This window comes from Falco peregrinus, chromosome 7 (genome assembly GCF_023634155.1).
Source record: "Falco peregrinus isolate bFalPer1 chromosome 7, bFalPer1.pri, whole genome shotgun sequence".
Taxonomy (NCBI): Eukaryota; Metazoa; Chordata; class Aves; order Falconiformes; family Falconidae; genus Falco; species Falco peregrinus.
In genome coordinates this window covers 31682961-31699884 of record NC_073727.1, presented here as the reverse complement: position 1 = coordinate 31699884, position 16924 = coordinate 31682961, and the positions used below count along the sequence as shown (strand labels likewise).

The 16924-nt window shown below is 40.9% G+C and overlaps 1 protein-coding gene across 1 annotated transcript; it reads right to left on the bottom strand.

The window, feature by feature from the left end:
* Window positions 1-1205: 1205 nt before the first annotated feature.
* GJA1 (gap junction protein alpha 1) lies at window positions 1206-10685 on the bottom strand. Its single transcript, XM_005242160.3, has 2 exons — window positions 10306-10685; window positions 1206-4269 (listed from the first exon to the last, which is right to left on the bottom strand). Exon 2 carries the CDS (start codon window positions 4251-4253, stop codon window positions 3108-3110), a length of 1146 nt encoding a protein of 381 aa, XP_005242217.1. The 5' UTR covers window positions 4254-4269; window positions 10306-10685; the 3' UTR covers window positions 1206-3107.
* Window positions 10686-16924: the final 6239 nt, after the last annotated feature.

The window sequence follows — 16924 nt, the reverse complement described above, 5'->3', positions numbered from 1 at the left end:
AATAAAAATACACTCCACAGAAATAAATCTAGGCTGGAGAAATGGTCCATGGGACGTCTTTACCTTACACACACACACAAACACACATGCATTTCCACCAAAAAAATCACTCTGATAACCTTGGCACTGGAGTGCCAATCTCTTATCAGTTGTCCAAGATGCCCCAAGGAATCGAGTACTTGATTTGGGATGTACCTGACAATCAGCCTATCTAGGAGATACTAGATTTTGTCTCAGGGTAAGCCCTCCTCTGCATGTTTCTATATCCACCTTTCCAAGGGCATGATTTTCACAAAATGCTTGGAATGCCCTTCCTGTGTACAGATGACCTAGGACAAGCCAGCTTAAGTATGACTCATTGTTATTATTTCAGTAATACTTCAAGGAGTCTTTCCTTGTGCTGGTGTTTGTGTAGTATCTCTCAAAGCTGTAAATCTACTAACACAGTCCTGCTTATTTTTCCCCTTCTTTACTAATAGCAGTGGAAACAATTTGGACAAATTGGCAAGCAAATTTGAAAGCAGAAAGCTATATCATAACTGCATGACCATTGTATTTTGATCTTTCAGGTAAAAAAAAAGGAGTTGAACCATCCTTCCTTTAGAGTCCAATGATGGAAAGCCAAGCACTACGTGCCTTCATCAGTGACAGGGACCTAAATGGTGAAGCAGTAGACAGTACATTAAATCCCAGCCTTATCAAAGTCAGTACCTTTCTCCCATTGACTTTGAAAGAATGAGATTTAATTCCAGAAATTGAAATGTCAGTCAAGCAATTTGATGACATGGAGAAATGTAAACTAGAGGCAACAATTTCAAAATGTTGAATCTAGGCCATATACAAAAATTGCTTGAAATATTAGGTGATAGTATCTTACTACTACCTTTTTAATAATAGTTTGGAAATAAATATGTATATTCTGAGGCTCATGGGAAAATTTTAATTACAGTAGTTCATGCTGGGTATGACTTCGTTCCAGGAGTGGCACAAACGATGCTTGTTTTTTCCAGTGTTGTGAGAGTATCTCAATCTGGTCCCGCAAATTTCAGTTCAAAGTAAACCCAGATGGATTAAATCAAGAATACTGCTGAAATGCAGTGACTGGGAAAAAAAAAATGAGAGGGAAGGAATGAGTTTGTATTATAACAATAAGACTGAGACAAAAGGTATATGGACATATAAAACAGTAAAAGACAATTAGAAAATATATTTATACTAAATTAAGACTTTATTGACTAACGTTCTCCAGACAACACGATCCAATGGACTATGGCTGCATACATGCAATGAAGTTGAACACAACAGCGGTTTAACATGGAATGTCAAACAAATTAATATAATGTATTAAATGAAACAATTTATCTGTGTTGCTGCAAAATGAAACCAAGCTATGCATTTCCTTGGTCAACCTGTGTTCAGCTAAAAGGCTATGCATTTGAAGAAACTGGTAGATTTCTTTAGCATATATTTCAAATAAATTAGCTAGAATTGTACTCTTTAAAAATCCTTTCAACTTCACTTGCATTTCAAACAAAACCTACGTGTAAACACTAAAGTTGCTAGAGTCATCTAGAAAGACCTAACTGTCAAACTCAGAGTGGACATTACAGTTCAGTAAATGTGAGTATTTAGAACAAGAAAAATACCAGTTACTGCAAAAGTCATGTAGGCATTTTTATTATTAATCCAGCACAAAGCATTTTTTCTAAGTTTCTCACATAAAAGACTAAAGCTTGCTTACAGTACTACATCTTCTATCATTCAAGCATCATTATTACCTATCAGGGAGATTGGCTAGATGACCTAATGGGTCTTTTCCACCCCTAACTTCTACAAAAAGAAAATCATTCATGCCAGCAAGAACATGGTTCGCTACATCTTGGGCTTGATCCTGTAGCCTTCGTTCAGGCAAAACTCCCACTGGCTTAAAAGAGAGGTTTTCCAGACCAAGACATCCAGGATTAGACCCTTTCAATTTTTTATTTTTAAAAAAAGCATCCATTTAGGATACATGGAAATTATTCTATAGAATTAAAAAAAAATATGACATGTGCTTCACTTGCATTGAAGGATTCAGAGAATGTAAACACCATAGTGGCCCACACCTTCAAATATCCAAGAGAAAGTGTCAACTGCAAGTAATATGTGTGCGTTTATTTCTCAATGTATGCTTCTGAGGGTGTTCTGTGTATACTTTTACCTCCACGTCCACACACACGCACACCCTTAATATACACATAAAGGTGTGATGAAATTCACTAAAGGCAGTTGCTTGCCTGTCTCATGCTTAAATCTGCAAGTGACAGCAAACTGGGTTTTAGATGATGCTAATTAAGACTGTACGTGAGCAGCAGGACACAAATATCGCTGTGGGCAAGAGAGCGTGTTTGCCAGTTCTATGAGTGTGGACCCATCCCACTTACGCACATCACAAAATCTACCTGCGTGAAGGGCTGGAAAAGCAGGTGACCAAAGTAATTCTTGGTGGGCCATATCTGAAATTTGAGTCGAGTGATTCAGAGGCTGTAGATTGTCCTTACAGGAGCCTTTTGACAACCTGGAGGACCACGCATGAAAGTTTACCTTCAAAGTGCACTTTCTAAGAATGGAATGTTCTTGACAGGGAAATGATCAGAGGCAAGCCTGGATTTTTTTGCTTGTTGAATAGGAAAAATGTTTTCATCTTCAGGCAACACTTCACCCTGACAAATATGAGTTCAGTTGTTATTGGGTTTTAGTATTACAGAAGATTCTTTAGAAACAAACATGATAGTACACACATACACTCAGATATTTACAGCCTTTCTAGAAAAACAACCCCCTACCTTAGTACTGACTACCTATCTTTTTCCTTTTTTTTTTTAGTATTTAAATTCTTTAAACCAGCTACATTAAATACCAATGTGTACTGTACCACCCCACACCAACCCCACATCCCCCAAAAACCAGCAAATATTTTAAAAGTTTGTTTGCTTGTTTGTTTTTATGATTTTTAAAATCTCCTGCTTGAGACTGTTAAGTACCACCTCCACTGGAATAAGATCAGCACTGACTGCATCTTCCAATGCACGTCGTTTCATAGTTGAGCAAGTACTGCAGCTAGAAGCTTAGATCTCCAGGTCGTCGGGTCGAGGCCTGCTGCTGGCTCGGCTGCTGGCTCTGCTGGGAGGCCTCTGGTCCACAATGGTGAGGGGTTGCAGCTCGTGTCCCGATGCCAGTTTTTTAGTGTTCTGGTGCTCATCGGAGAAGTCGAAGGGCTGGGCGTGAGAGTTGGAGATGGTGCTGCCAGCCTGCCCCATTCTGTTTTGCTCTGCGCTGTAGTTGGCCCAGTTTTGCTCACTGGCTTGCTTATTGTAGTTACGACAGGAGGAATTGTTCCTGTCTCCAGTAACGAGCTTGTACCCTGGGGGAGACATGGGAGACAAGGGGGCGGTTGGTGAGGAGCAGCCATTGTAATAAGCATATTTGGGGGAGCCACAGTCCTTGGAAGGGCTCATGGCACCGCTGTGGGAGTAGGGGTCGGTTTTCCCTTTCACACGATCCTTGACACCCTTGAAGAACACGTAGAAAAGCTCGATGATATTCAAGGCAAGAGACACCAAGGACACAACCAGCATGAAGAGGATGAAGATGGTTTTCTCAGTTGGACGGGAGAGGAAACAGTCCACTCTGTGTGGGCATGGGTCTCGCTCACAGGTGTAGATGGCGTTCAGGCTAAACCCATAGATGTACCACTGTATCAGCAAGAAAGCCACCTCAAAGACAGATTTAAACAGGATGCTGATGATGTAAGTACGGAGCAGTCCCCCGCGCATCTTCACTTTGCCATGCTCTTCGATCCCATACTTGAATTTCTTAATTTCTATTTGCTTGAGGTGCATATCCACATTCACACCATCATTTTGGACCACCTTGAGTTCTTCTTCTCTTTTGTTCAGCTTCTCTTCCTTCCTCATTACGTAGAACACATGTGCCAGGTACAAAAGGGTAGGTACAGACACAAATATGATCTGCAGAACCCAGAAGCGTACATGGGAGATGGGGAAGGACTTGTCATAGCAGACATTCTCGCAACCAGGCTGTTGAGTGTTGCACCGGAAGGCAGACTGTTCATCTCCCCAAGCAGATTCAACTGCTGTCCCCAATAGCAAGATTCGGAAAATAAAGAGGACAGACAGCCACACTTTCCCTCCTGCAGTAGAATAGGCTTGGACCTTGTCAAGAAGTTTTCCCAAGGCGCTCCAATCACCCATCTTCACAGGATGCTGGCTAAAGAAGGACACAAAGGAAAAAAAAAAAAAAAAGAAAAAAAAGAAAAAAAGCGATGATTAAGACAGAACTTCGATACCTTTGAAACACTGAATCACAGATCGATGCTAAAAGAGTAGCAATGTCAGCTTTGTTTTAATTCATGTGTTTTACATGTTCTGATGAGAAACCAGAGTTTTAGTTAGTCTGCAGGTGGGGTGGGAAATCAGGGAAACTGAAAAGAGAAAGTAACGCATAATGTCTCAGAGCACAATGAAGAAAGAGGTTTCTAATTTCACTCCAGTTTTCAAGAAGTCTATGACAACCCTTAGTTGCCATTGTGGTTGTCTGGGCTTCCTCAGTGGCAGCCTCAGTTCCAGGGATCTACACCTGCCTCAGGCAGAAGACAGCCATGACACACTGCTGGAGCAGGGCGTGGGAGCATCTAGTAGCGCTGCCTGCATGTGCCAGGAATACATGAAAGACTTCTCTCTTTCAGCATGGGTCATTCACGGTAGCCTTTATGTTCAGTCTCTAGGACAGTAAGAAAGCAAACCACAGTATAACCCAAATACAAAAGATTATACTAAGTTATGTTAGGGTTGGACACCTAAAATTCTACCATTGCAAAATATGTGCTGTTTTTCCGACAGCAACATTAAACTGAGCTCTTGCACATGGCTACATTGTAATACATTTAAGAGTATAGTTCCTAATGCTGTCAAGTTTATACTACAATCACCTTCAGAAAAAACTTGCTATCTACATAAAGTTTATACATTAGTATTTGCCGCACAAAGATCAAATTTAGCATTCTTCGCCTATAGTTTTATGAAGGAATCAAAAATAGTAAATACACGAAACAGCTGAGCTCATGTTACCATATTGGTAACTGGTTTCCTGTTTATCTGTGGCTTGCTTAATTCACTGTAATTTCAGCTTTGTATTTGCATCTTTTTGTATTTAAATTCCTTCACTTAGTTCTGAAAGGGAAAAAGATTTAGCAAGAAAAAAAAAGGTAAATGAACTCTTTCTGTTTTTAAGGCAATTCCTGGCACGCAGTTTGCATTCCAAGTGTTGAACACTGCAAGTTTAAATTGTCTCTCTCCACTTGAGTTTTAAAGTGCGCATTTCTGGGACACAGGCGGCTTCTCGGGGATATCTGGAAATACACAGGATGACATAAAAGAAATGAAATTGTTTATTTGATGCTCTAGATTCCTAGGGAAAAAACAGAGTTTGTTATAGGGTTTTTATCAACTGAGGAATGGTAATCTTCTCTGCATAAGAACTTAACATTTTTAACTTGACCCCCCATGAACAAGTATGTGAAATCAGGCACTTGAAAGAAAAATAATGACAAAGTTTCCCTTTTAAAGTAGATACTGCTGGGTATAGGTATTTGTTCCACGCATGCTGAGTAATCCCTTCCTGGTATTAATAGTTTTGATAATGCCCAAACGATTTCCTCCCCATCACATCATGGATATATTCCCCAGTGAAGGTCATTTATAGGAAAAGCCCTTTTTGGATAATTCATTAAATTGGAAATTTTAGCACCAAGGAGATTTACTTTCAAGAAGCAGTGAGTCACTGGAAACACAAGATTATTATGTCTGGCAAAATCAGGCTTAACAATGGATGCCAAATGCAAACACACTGGTCCTGCCATCGGAAAGAGTCTGAGAGAGTAATGGCAGACAAGCATTTGAAGTACTCGCTCCGCTCCGATAGCTCGGCGATGCCAATTGTCTTTGAACCCCTGAAAAACATCCCAGGGCCATTTCCGCAGTCCACTTAGTCAACTTGCTCTGAAGTCTACCTACTGCCGCACAGACCCTTCCTCCTGTAATTAGTTCTTCACATGAATGAAGGGCCATCAAAGGGCCAGCCTGCTTCAGACTTAAACCTGGAAGCCTCCACTGGGAGGAGGCAAGTACACAGCGTGTTTCTCTCCGGCACATCCCTTCAGCTTTCCTCAGCTTTAGTCCTTCCCAGGAAAGGCTGGTTTGCCTTTCTGGGCTCGGAGTGGCAGAGAAGTCAGGCACACAAGCACAGAGGTCTGGAAAGGCTGAAATGAAATGTGACCATGTTTCTCCTTAGGCTGGGATTGTTAAAACAGAGAACAGCCTGTAACTATACAACACGTGAAGTTTGTTTTAAAGGCAAGCTATTTGCTCCATGTCCTGGAAGCGGCAGTGGACAGAAGGAGCCTTTTTCAAGTAACAGCTTCTTGATTTAATTAGTCAGCTTTCCGATGATTCGAAACTACTGCATTAACAGACTTTCCTCAGACTCAACATATTTTTTTACTGTCTAAATGTTATTTCAGATTGAGAGTTTGATTAAGAAAACAGAGGACGTGTTATTTCTAGGCAGTTATGTGTTGTTTGTTTTTTAATTACACTCCACTCTGGTCCATTAATGCAATTTGATTTACTTCAGGTTTGACCTACTTAATCCCACACCTGCAATATTTTGAGAATTTACTACCTATTTTTTAATTTGCTTCAGCATGCAAAATTGCTAAGTTTCATTTATGTCCTCTGGCAATATAGACTCTAGGAGGAAACGTTCCATGCTTGAATTACTCATACATAGTTTTGAAAAGCAACTTTTTTTTAAAAGAGATCAGTTACACGCTAGCCTTTGCCAGTAATAAAAAAAAGCCCACATCAATTCAAAACATTGTACTGTTGATCAGATAACCTTGTGGTGGCACAAATATATTATTCCTTGCTTAAGTGGATTCTATTGCTTTATGAAACACAGTACTCTGTTTTGTTGTAAAGAAAATTCATTCATCGGATCTAACGTGTTTATTTTCAGGGCACTGAACAACCATTTTTATTAACTGATTACAGTATCTGTTTTACTAGGTATAAACCAAGGTTTTGTGTCAAACAGTCATTTAAGTAGTCTAGCTTTGTAAATAGTTTGAAATGGATGGCAGATAACCTTTAAAAATAGTTCTTCAACATTCTGAACTTAAGCTTCTTTTAACACTCCCAAACACCTTAGGTGAGTCCACTGCACGGCACAGGTTGACCTGATCAATTGATACAATTTCGGTACTTCAGAAGCTTAGGGATATGTCTGATGATGAGTATGTGTTTCAGAAGTTCTTACTGATTATTGCTTTACAGGATTATAACCTTTATCTGAGACAGACTAATGCCGGCCTAGTAAACCCTTTAAAATACAGATTTCTTCCAGGTCCTACTGTGTGTGGATAAAGATAGGAAAAAACCCCACAGAGCAGCAGGAGATATGACAGTATTCATCTGCATGGATTTTGGATGACCACATACATAAGAAATTTGATTTGTAAGCCACAATTAAGAAATTCTAGAACTATTTTTTATGGACAGCATTCATCATGTCATCTGGTTCATATTTTCCATGAAGAATAATGCAAACTCAGTGCTGTGGTAACATGCCCAGGTCTGACTACAGTGTTAGGAGGTCACATGCTAGCGGATGGAAGAACAGTAAGGGTTAGACTGGGATCTAAAATGGGATTGTGCAGCTGAAGCAGTTGGGAAACAGGCCAAAGTTTTGGTTTTCCAACCTTTCCTACCTTTTTATGTGTGCTCCCACACACATTAACAGCCAGCAAAAGAGAAGATTCTGGACCCTGAACACCAATCAGCTTGAGCATTTCCCCAAAACAACCAGTACTGCAGAAAAAGCAGCTAAGATGTACAGCTGATGGGATTTGGATGAGTTGGAACAGGGAAGGCTAGTTTCCTGAAATGTTACAAAAAAAATCAGCAAATGTCTTCCAGACATTCCCCTGGGAAGGTGTAGCTCGTTTGTCAGTCTGCAGATGAATTTCATTTCATCCACCGGACAAAGATTACGCACTAAATGGTTGCATTAACAATTTAAAGTGTCACAACTGTGTGTTCTTTTTGTTATCTGCTAGTACTGCAGGCGGCCAGCCATCAGCGGACCTACCCCACAGCCCCTGCCTCTCCTGTGCTGTACCCTCTCCACCTAAATTAGTTGTAAAGCATAGTTACAAAAGCAACTGTAAACACTTTCTTGGACGTTCTCTAGCTGTACAAGTCAGGTCTACCCTCTGTATCACTGCCCAGATTCATCCCTTCTCTCCTGACTCACTTCGGAATTAAGAGAAGAAATGTTGAATTCCCTGAGGGGGCCCGGGCCCTCTGATGCTCCTGGTTGTGGATTTTGAAATCTGGATTTCTAAAACATACGTGTGGTATAAACAACAGCCTCCACATGAGATAAATTCAGTGGGTAGCATGGGGAGGGAATACCAGAGACAAGGGGGAAAAAAAGAAAAAAAAAAAAGAAAAAAAAAAAGAGCGCAACGTATCTGATGAAAGAGATACATTGCTCAATGTCATCTAACCTTCCTCGTGCCCACAGGAATCCTTGGCCTAAACCGATGTTCATTTCGGAGACAAATAAAACTAATCTTTCAGGCTTGCATAATATGAGAGCTTAGATAACTTTACAGCGTTGAATCTGTTTGCGCTCCCGAGTGTATAAGCATTCAGATTTATGTGGCGAGTCGAACTCCTTGTGTCCCTCTCTCCCCTTTCCTGAACTCAGCCTGCTGTTCACCCTTCTCCCATTTGTATGCTCCTTAGGTATCATGGGTCAGTGCCAGTGTTTGGCTTTGAAGTTTCTGAAGGAAACACTTCAGTAAACATCCCAAAGACTAGAGGCTTAAATTCTGTACTGTAGTGTGCTGTCCAGATGTTAAAAATGGCAGGATGAAAGCTTCACGCAAGTTCTCCAACTTGCTCCCTATGCACACACACGCACGCACACAGAAGTCAGGCACAAGGTGCCCGTAGCTCATTTTTGTCCCCATTACCAGGGGGTTTATCATAAATCTCACACACAACCACCACAAGGAACTCCTCAGACAAAATACGCTCGCTGGTTATCTCAAAGCAAAATGTGAGGACACGCATAAGCACACGATATTCTGATTTAAGAGGAGGAACGTGTTACTCAATAAGATGGACTGTGTTTTGTCTTTCAGCTGAAGGCTCTTTTTCCTGCCTTCCCCTGTTGCTCTTTAACTAATGGCAAGCAGCAGGCAACAACTGCTGTAAAGAACCACTCCAAGTCTTGCAATGTAAAAAGCTTTTTAGTTCTCCAAGAGATGCTGCTCAAGAAGCATTTTTTCTCTGCATTTAAGTATTTGAGCCTTCAAGGTAATGTAAAGGGAATGCGTCACATTGGGATTATGACACATATTGTGGATATTCTTGCACGGTTCTTCCTAGACAACTTTCATTTATATCTACCCAAGACTTTCACAGACGTTGCCAACGTGGTAAGGCATAGCGTGCTATCTCACATTCCTGCTCTAAAATCCCTCACCGAGGTTGCTAAAACAGAGTAACTATATACAAACCAGGTTAAAAATCCGTAACCCACGTCTGGGTTTTATCACATCTATTTTAAAAGAAAAGGGGAAAACTTATCTGGAAGACCACGTGAAAGTCACCACTTTAGTAGCTGCAGCATTTAACAAAGCACCTAATTAAGAACCTTGCTCTGCACAAACTATTAGGCATCAATGAGGATTTCCACATGAAAGCAAGATATGTGGGGCAAAAATGGGACGCACTGGGGACAAGGTCTCCCTGTTACTGACTTCTGATGCAATTTCTGTACAAGAGAGGAGGACCAAAGCACACCTCGAGTTTTTCTTTACAGGAGCTCATTTAGTCTGGGGCACAGAGGAGCGATTTCACCCAAACACCAGCAACAAGTCTGCAACTTAGCCCTGCAGTTACAACTCCACCGCAGCTTCTCCAATGGAACAAGGTTAAAAGTTATAAAAGTGTAATGTTGGAAGAAATGTAGAGAAACGGGACGAAAGAAAGCAAGGAATTCCTACAAGTTTGAAAGTAACACTTTAAGAGAACTTACACTTCTATAGATGTGTATTTTTAAACAAGTTCAACCATCAGCACAATAACACGAAATTCTTAGGGTGGAGGAAAAAAAAAGTGTGGCAAAAAAAGTGATACACTAAAAGATGAGAAAGGAAAACTTTCAACTTACCCTTGCTGATCAGCAGTGAAACTGGATCAGAACACTTCTTTGGAGGATTGAAGTAAAATGGAAGAGCACGTTCAGGCACTCAGACCTGCCTATTTAAAGTTTAAAAGTCTACTGCTGTTTTGTATTTTTCATCCTTCCTTCCCCACTAATGAAAGAAAAGTGCTGATACCTCGTAAAAGTTTTTTCTAACTTGGAACACTGGGAGAGCTTTTAACAAGTTTTCAAGCCTCTGACTGCGAGAGAGGAGGGGAGAGGGAGGGGTGGCAGCCAGGGGGAGGGGCGCGCTGCTAATGGAGAGGAGGAAGGTGGGGGAGGAGGGAAAGAACTGAAGGCGCAGCAAAAACCAGCCCGAGGAAAAGGAGCGAGCGAAGGCATGAAAGTCCACTCTTGCTGATGTAACAAAACAAATATAAGGGCAGTCAGCACCCCCCGCCCCCGCCCCGGTCACCGGCGGCACCTGGGTGGCACGGTATCCAGACCCGGGCTTGCCCGGGACAGATGAAACAACTTAGCGCTCTGCTGTGCACCGGGAGTTTCGCTACAGGGAAAGGGAAAAACGCGTGAAATGGGTAACCAGCATGAACCTCCCGGACGTAGGGGCTGTCTCCGTTCCCTCCTCGCCACCACGTAGGAGGGATGCCCTTTCAAGCCCTCTCTGCTTTTTGTTGTCAGCACAGCTTTGTTTACTTAGGTCAGCTTCCTTTACGTGCACACATGAAAGTACACACCAGAAGCAGCCTGTTTGTTTCTACAAGAGATACCCATCACTCTTTTTTTTTAATTATTATTTCTGTGTGTGTGTTTGCCTGTGTCCATCCTATGGGAGAAATGAAGAAATGATCTCACATTCCAGGAAACTCTTTCCAGGAAACTTCAGAAAATAAAGCATAGTACAGAGAATCAGTCTTCAATAGTAAGAAGCAATGCTCCCGATAATTTCTGAGCGCATTTTACAGACTAAAAGCATGTTCCAAAACTGATCTATTCAATTAGAAGAAAACTAATTTGGCTTAGCTCCTGACCAGTGCCTGGTTAAACGCCCCTTGAAAAATGCCTCCTCTGCAGAACACAGATTAATTTATTTCTCTGCCTATGTTAAGCTTCTCACACATGAAGTCCAAACTGCATTAGGAATTGTGTCATGGGGTATTAGCTCCTCTGTGGGACTGCTTAAGAGCTTCTCTAGAAGTGTTAGTGGTTAGATAGTTCTCAGTGAAGTTTGACATTTTGGGTTGTACCAGACTTTTGGGTTTCAATTCCTGTTATTCTCATGGGCTATTTCTGAGCTCAGTAGTGTGGATGAGCAGGTTTTGCTCTTTATAGGATGGGAGAGATTCAGTAATGGCCATTGAGAGGTTCCCAAATAAAGGTCCTCTCTGCAGTTTCTTCTTGAAATAATGAATGCTACACTTTACAACACAACCTAGGTATTACTGCTTATTTTCCACAGCCCTTACCTACTGCTTTTCACCCAAAACTCTCCAGAGAAGAGAACTAAGACAAGATCTTCGTAGAAAGACACTCAGCAGGGAGCTTTGATGCCGGGAAAGAAACTCACGGTCCTGGTTCTGCCTTTGGAGCTCTTTGTAGCAGACCACAGTGCCTCCTGTTCGAGGAAAAGAGCTAGTACACTACAGCTGCACACCTTCCATTCCTCTTCCCCCAGCTGCAGACGGGAGATGGCTGCCTATTTCCCAAGCTTGCCCCCTTTCCTTTGACACTGACTGTTAGTTTTGACAGCTTTTTTCAGTTTTTGCAGTTGTCCAAGCCATATGGCAGAAATAAACCTTTTATTCATGTTCTCTGAGCATTGTTTTAAGGTTGTTTTTTTCTCTTCACAGTAAGGGAGAAGTAGAGCTTTGTGCTTACCAGGCTGTGGGACCTTCTTCCTGAGAATGAAAAAATTGTAATATAAAAACCATAGCGTTTTGCTGCCTTCGTGACTATGGTCTAGAGAGTGAACAGAGGGCATATAATGCTCCCGGTACTGCCCCATAAAACACTGGTTATTCTAGAGCAAAGTACAAAACTCCACCAACATGGCTACGTGTGTGCCAATGCTGAGACAATGACAGAATCTAGGATGTCATATATGTTGGTGCTGAAAAAGTTGACCTTTAGGAAAGCAGAATTATGCCCTGAAAAAAACCTTGATTTATAGCATGTTAGAATACAACGCTATCGTTCCCTGTCAAAGCTGGCAGGATCACGGTTCAGCTTGCCTGATCTTGCATTTTTCCATGTATCTTCCCATATAGGCTTTGCAATATTTAAAACATTCTGTTTTCAAAAGAAAGACCGAGAAGTATTTCTCCACTTAAATAAACAAATGGTATTCATAAGAAGCCCAACACTCTTAAAATGCACTTCGGGTAACTAAAATATGTATGTTAGTAACAAAAGAAGAATAATTTTGCAGCAATAATAAGCGTAACATTTTTTTTTTGCTTTGCTACGGCATTATCCACATGAAAAGGGAAAGTATTTCAAGTCTCCACCGTGATACTCTGCAGAATTAGGAAGAATTACTATTAGTTCTGATAAAAATGCCTTGGAAATGTCTCTTAGAGTTTGGGCATAGTCTCCATGATCACGTTTCACAGCCTATTACCAGAACATTTTTAGCTTTAGATGATGCAATGATCTAGCATTTCACAAGGTTACCAGAAAGACTCACATTCATTTGCATCACAATGGAAATAAGCTTTTCAGATGGAACAAATGTCTTCACACACAACCCCTCCTCAGCTGAAGTTGTGTTCAACAGGAAAGCACAGGGGTGTCAGACCCCAGATATTTGCAAGTCTGTTCTTAATTACGGACCAGGAGACGGGTAAGAAGATCATAGGTTTGAAGCCTTGTATCATGGAATGCAGACTCCTTTTACATGATAGAAATGAAGACTTTGGGGCCCAGAGCTCTCAGGGACCTATATTGCCATCCATTGACATTTTGCCTTTGGGAGCAAACAGTGCTGTTTTGTGAAGCAATCTGTCAGTGTAGCAATGCTAGGACTCCAGAACCTGTTTGTCTTTGGTTTGGCACAATCTGTAAGGGCACGTTCACACTGCCACCCAGACGCAGTACTGGAGCCCAGGCTCTGTCAAGTCATCTCTGGGACTGAACATCAGGGTGACTTCCACAGGAATTCTGTACACTTTTTGCTGAATCCTTGGCTGAATCTGCGAACTAGTTCAGAGCCCATAGTACCACTGCTGCTCTTCCACAGACTTACCAAAGGGAACTGTAAATTGGATTATTTAGTATTTCCAGCCTTTGACACAGATTCGTGATTAATACAGGAATCAGCACACTGTTTTCTTTCTATTTATTACCTGAATACAAGTACAGAATTCTATACAGAAACTTTTTCCTTGTATTGTCTCCAAACACTCCCTCAAAAATACATTAGTAACCTGATTTGCCAGGAAAGCCCTAGTGAATATTTCATTTGGAAGGTTCTCTAGTCCTTTGACCATTACAAAATTTCCCGTTGATACCAGTGGGGTTCATGGTCTACTCCCAGTTAAGCATGTCTGTGATTTATGGAGCACTTAAGACAAATAGCGTGTCTTCTTTCCAATTTGTTTGTAAAATTCACTTCCGAGTATTCCCATGCACAGCACAGTCCTCATTCTGTGCAATTTGGGAGAGGAGTCCATGGACCCATTAAAGTGAGATGAATATACACATGCCATGCAGATTTTCTTGTGTGCCTTTCAAGGCACTGTGCAGTCACCCACATCCCTGGTTGGTACGTAATCTTCGGCATGTTTTCAGATATTCCTTCTCACACATTTGGCTTTAAAGACAGACTTGTGAATAATTCGTGGCCCTGTTACATGCCCTACTGAGGTAAAGCTTCTCAGAACGTCCAAGGAACAATAATGCGATATTTCTTGATTACCTAAGCACATAAACGTGCAGGCTAATGATTTTTTTTGTTAAAGCAGCCAGTGGTTTTTGCTTGTTTAAGGAATTTATATCACGCAGAAATATAACGCAGCTTTGAAGTTGCTGACCACAGCGCTTGCATGTTCTCTCAGCTGGAGTGACTGGGCTGGAGCCCACTGGAAGCTGCTGCACCCAGCACCATAGGGTCTACAAAACAAAGCCTCCCTCCACCCCACCCCCGACCCTCCACCCCCCTTCCCCCACCCCCCTTCCCAGTTCCATAGGGTCATCGCTTGTTCAAAGCAAAGGCAATTAAAGGCAATAGACATCCCCCAAGGCCGTAGCCGTTCCCACTTCAGTGGCACAATACATAGCATATAAGACAGTATTTTCTGATAATCGTAAGGATAGTAATAATAACAAGTAGGATAATCACAAGACTGTCTCTGAGTGAGCAGACTTGCCATTCCTTGTTGAAACTGGCCTCTCAGATTCATTTCTTACGGGGCTATTAAAGCTAGGCATTCCCCAGGGGAAAAGGAAGCTTACTCAGCGTAAGATAGATTCTGTTCTTACTGATCTGCCTGCAAAAGAAAAAAACCTGCTATTTTAAAAGAGGCCCCGCTGGAAACACATCAAGACTGAAGCACCGAAGATGAAAGTGTGGAGAAGGTCTCTGACAGATGCCATCAGATCAGAGCCCAGCCTAGCAAATGGTCACTACTTTCGAGAAGTATCTTGCACTGTTGCACAGTCATTTGTCTAGAAGCTCAGAGTGTTTTATAAATATCAGTGTAGAACCAGTTACATTATATTAACCTCTTTTATGGGAAAGTTTGCCATGGAGAATATCAGCAGCTCTTCTGAGTCATAGACAGCTTATGGCACAACCAGGATCAGGAGCAAAATTTCCTAATGCCAGGCTCCATTCTTTAAGTTCAAAATTATTCTGTCCTATTCTCTAGTTGCTCTTTGAAATATCAGCTAGCAGTGAAAACAGCTAAATGTGTGTTTCATTTTAAAATTTATGAGGATCGCAGAGAAGGAAAATACAGTGTTCACAGTCTGGGGTGATTGTTTCCTTTCTATTCTTTGTGCTGGTTGGTGCCTGCCACTTCTTACAACTCAGATCTCACCACAACTTCTTCACGGTGATACTCAGCTTGCTCACTTCCCCATGCTACACTTAGAAATAAAAATTCACTCCTGTCTCGCTGATGGACAGAAAGAGAGAAGGGTAATACATGGAGGCTCAGATGCTCTTCAGCTGTGACAAGGAACTTCTAAACCTTGCTACAGACAGCTTGAACACCAGAAAAGTTGGTCATAAAAGAATTTATCCCAACATTGTAACTGAACCCAATCAATGTCTCCTCGGAGGTAGCTGCCTCTCTAGAAAGACACTAGAAAACCATTCAAAGAATGAACTGTGAGTTCACAGATCCTTATGAATTTGGCTCCACCTTCTGTACACAGTGAAAATAAACATGAATTATATTGGATCTTAAATGTCAGCTAAGCTTTTTGTTTATTTTATTTTCCATTTCAATTGCAAAAATCTTGCACTGAGATGATCTCATGGTATTTTGTGAGCTTTTATTTCTGTGTATTGGTGGCAGGATTTCCCAGTAATTTTGTTCCAAAAGACGGGAGGTTTTTAAAACAAATATGGTCATTTCAGGTTTTCAAAGAGTAACATAGTGTGAAAGTAACATAGTCTTTCACAAAACAGTCTTTACGTTTCTTCAGGGAGTCTTGCAATGACTGAATACATTAGCAATGAAATAAAATTTCGGAATATGTATTGACACTGCTGCTTACTCTGATGCGTAATCTCATTGAATCCAATAAAACTGTACACATTAGGTACTACCCAACAATGTAAATAAAAGCTATACAGCCAAACTTCAAAATAGAAAGCTGCACAAATAAAAGAAGACCAGAATAGGTAATTCTCCAAAGTCCTACCCAGTTTTGCACCTTTATTGATGGAAAACATGTTCTTTATTACCAAACAGAAAATCAGCTGTGCAGTAGCTGTTGTACTTTAGATGTTTAGAAGACGTGAGTGGTTTTGACATAATTCTAATACTTTTTATCCAGGCCTTACAAACTGCAGCAGCTTTTCTGTGGTAGTCTTTGAAATCATGTAGAGATTGATGAGTTTTCCACCTGTGGCTGAAGTGAGGGACAGAAAGTTTGGCTACTTTTGGCCATGTCAGAAGAGCAAAGGGGAAATAGGTGAGCTCCCTTCCTCTCAGGACATCTCGTCTTTTCCATCCTGTCCTCAGGTTTTGTTTTATTTCATTTTGATTTTTGATCTTCTCATTTAAATAATTCCAGAGATTCACATGGCATTTGAATATATTCGGTAATGGGATGTACTGTGGTTTAGTCACAGAGCAATATTTTTACATTTTAGGCAATATCATTCATTACAGTGAATTAAATAGAGCTGCTTCAATACTTCAGTAAGCATTGAAGTCTAACCAAAAGTACTTTTTATCCAGAAGATCAAAATGAACATTTTATTTATGTTGCTCTACAAATTGTTTAATGTTTGGAAATAAGTCCCTTTTTTCTACCACCTTCTACGCAGAAACAGAACTAGAATCATTTATCTATAGGCTGTCATTTATTATTCCATACATTTGAATAAGATTTGTTAATCACATTATTATTATTTTTTTTAATCAATCGCAAGATTAGGGAATGCTTGTGGGCA

Bases quoted from the DNA above. Each gene is read 5' to 3' on its own strand.
- GJA1 (XM_005242160.3), bottom strand. From the start codon at position 4,253: ATGGGTGATTGGAGCGCCTTGGGAAAACTTCTTGACAAGGTCCAAGCC.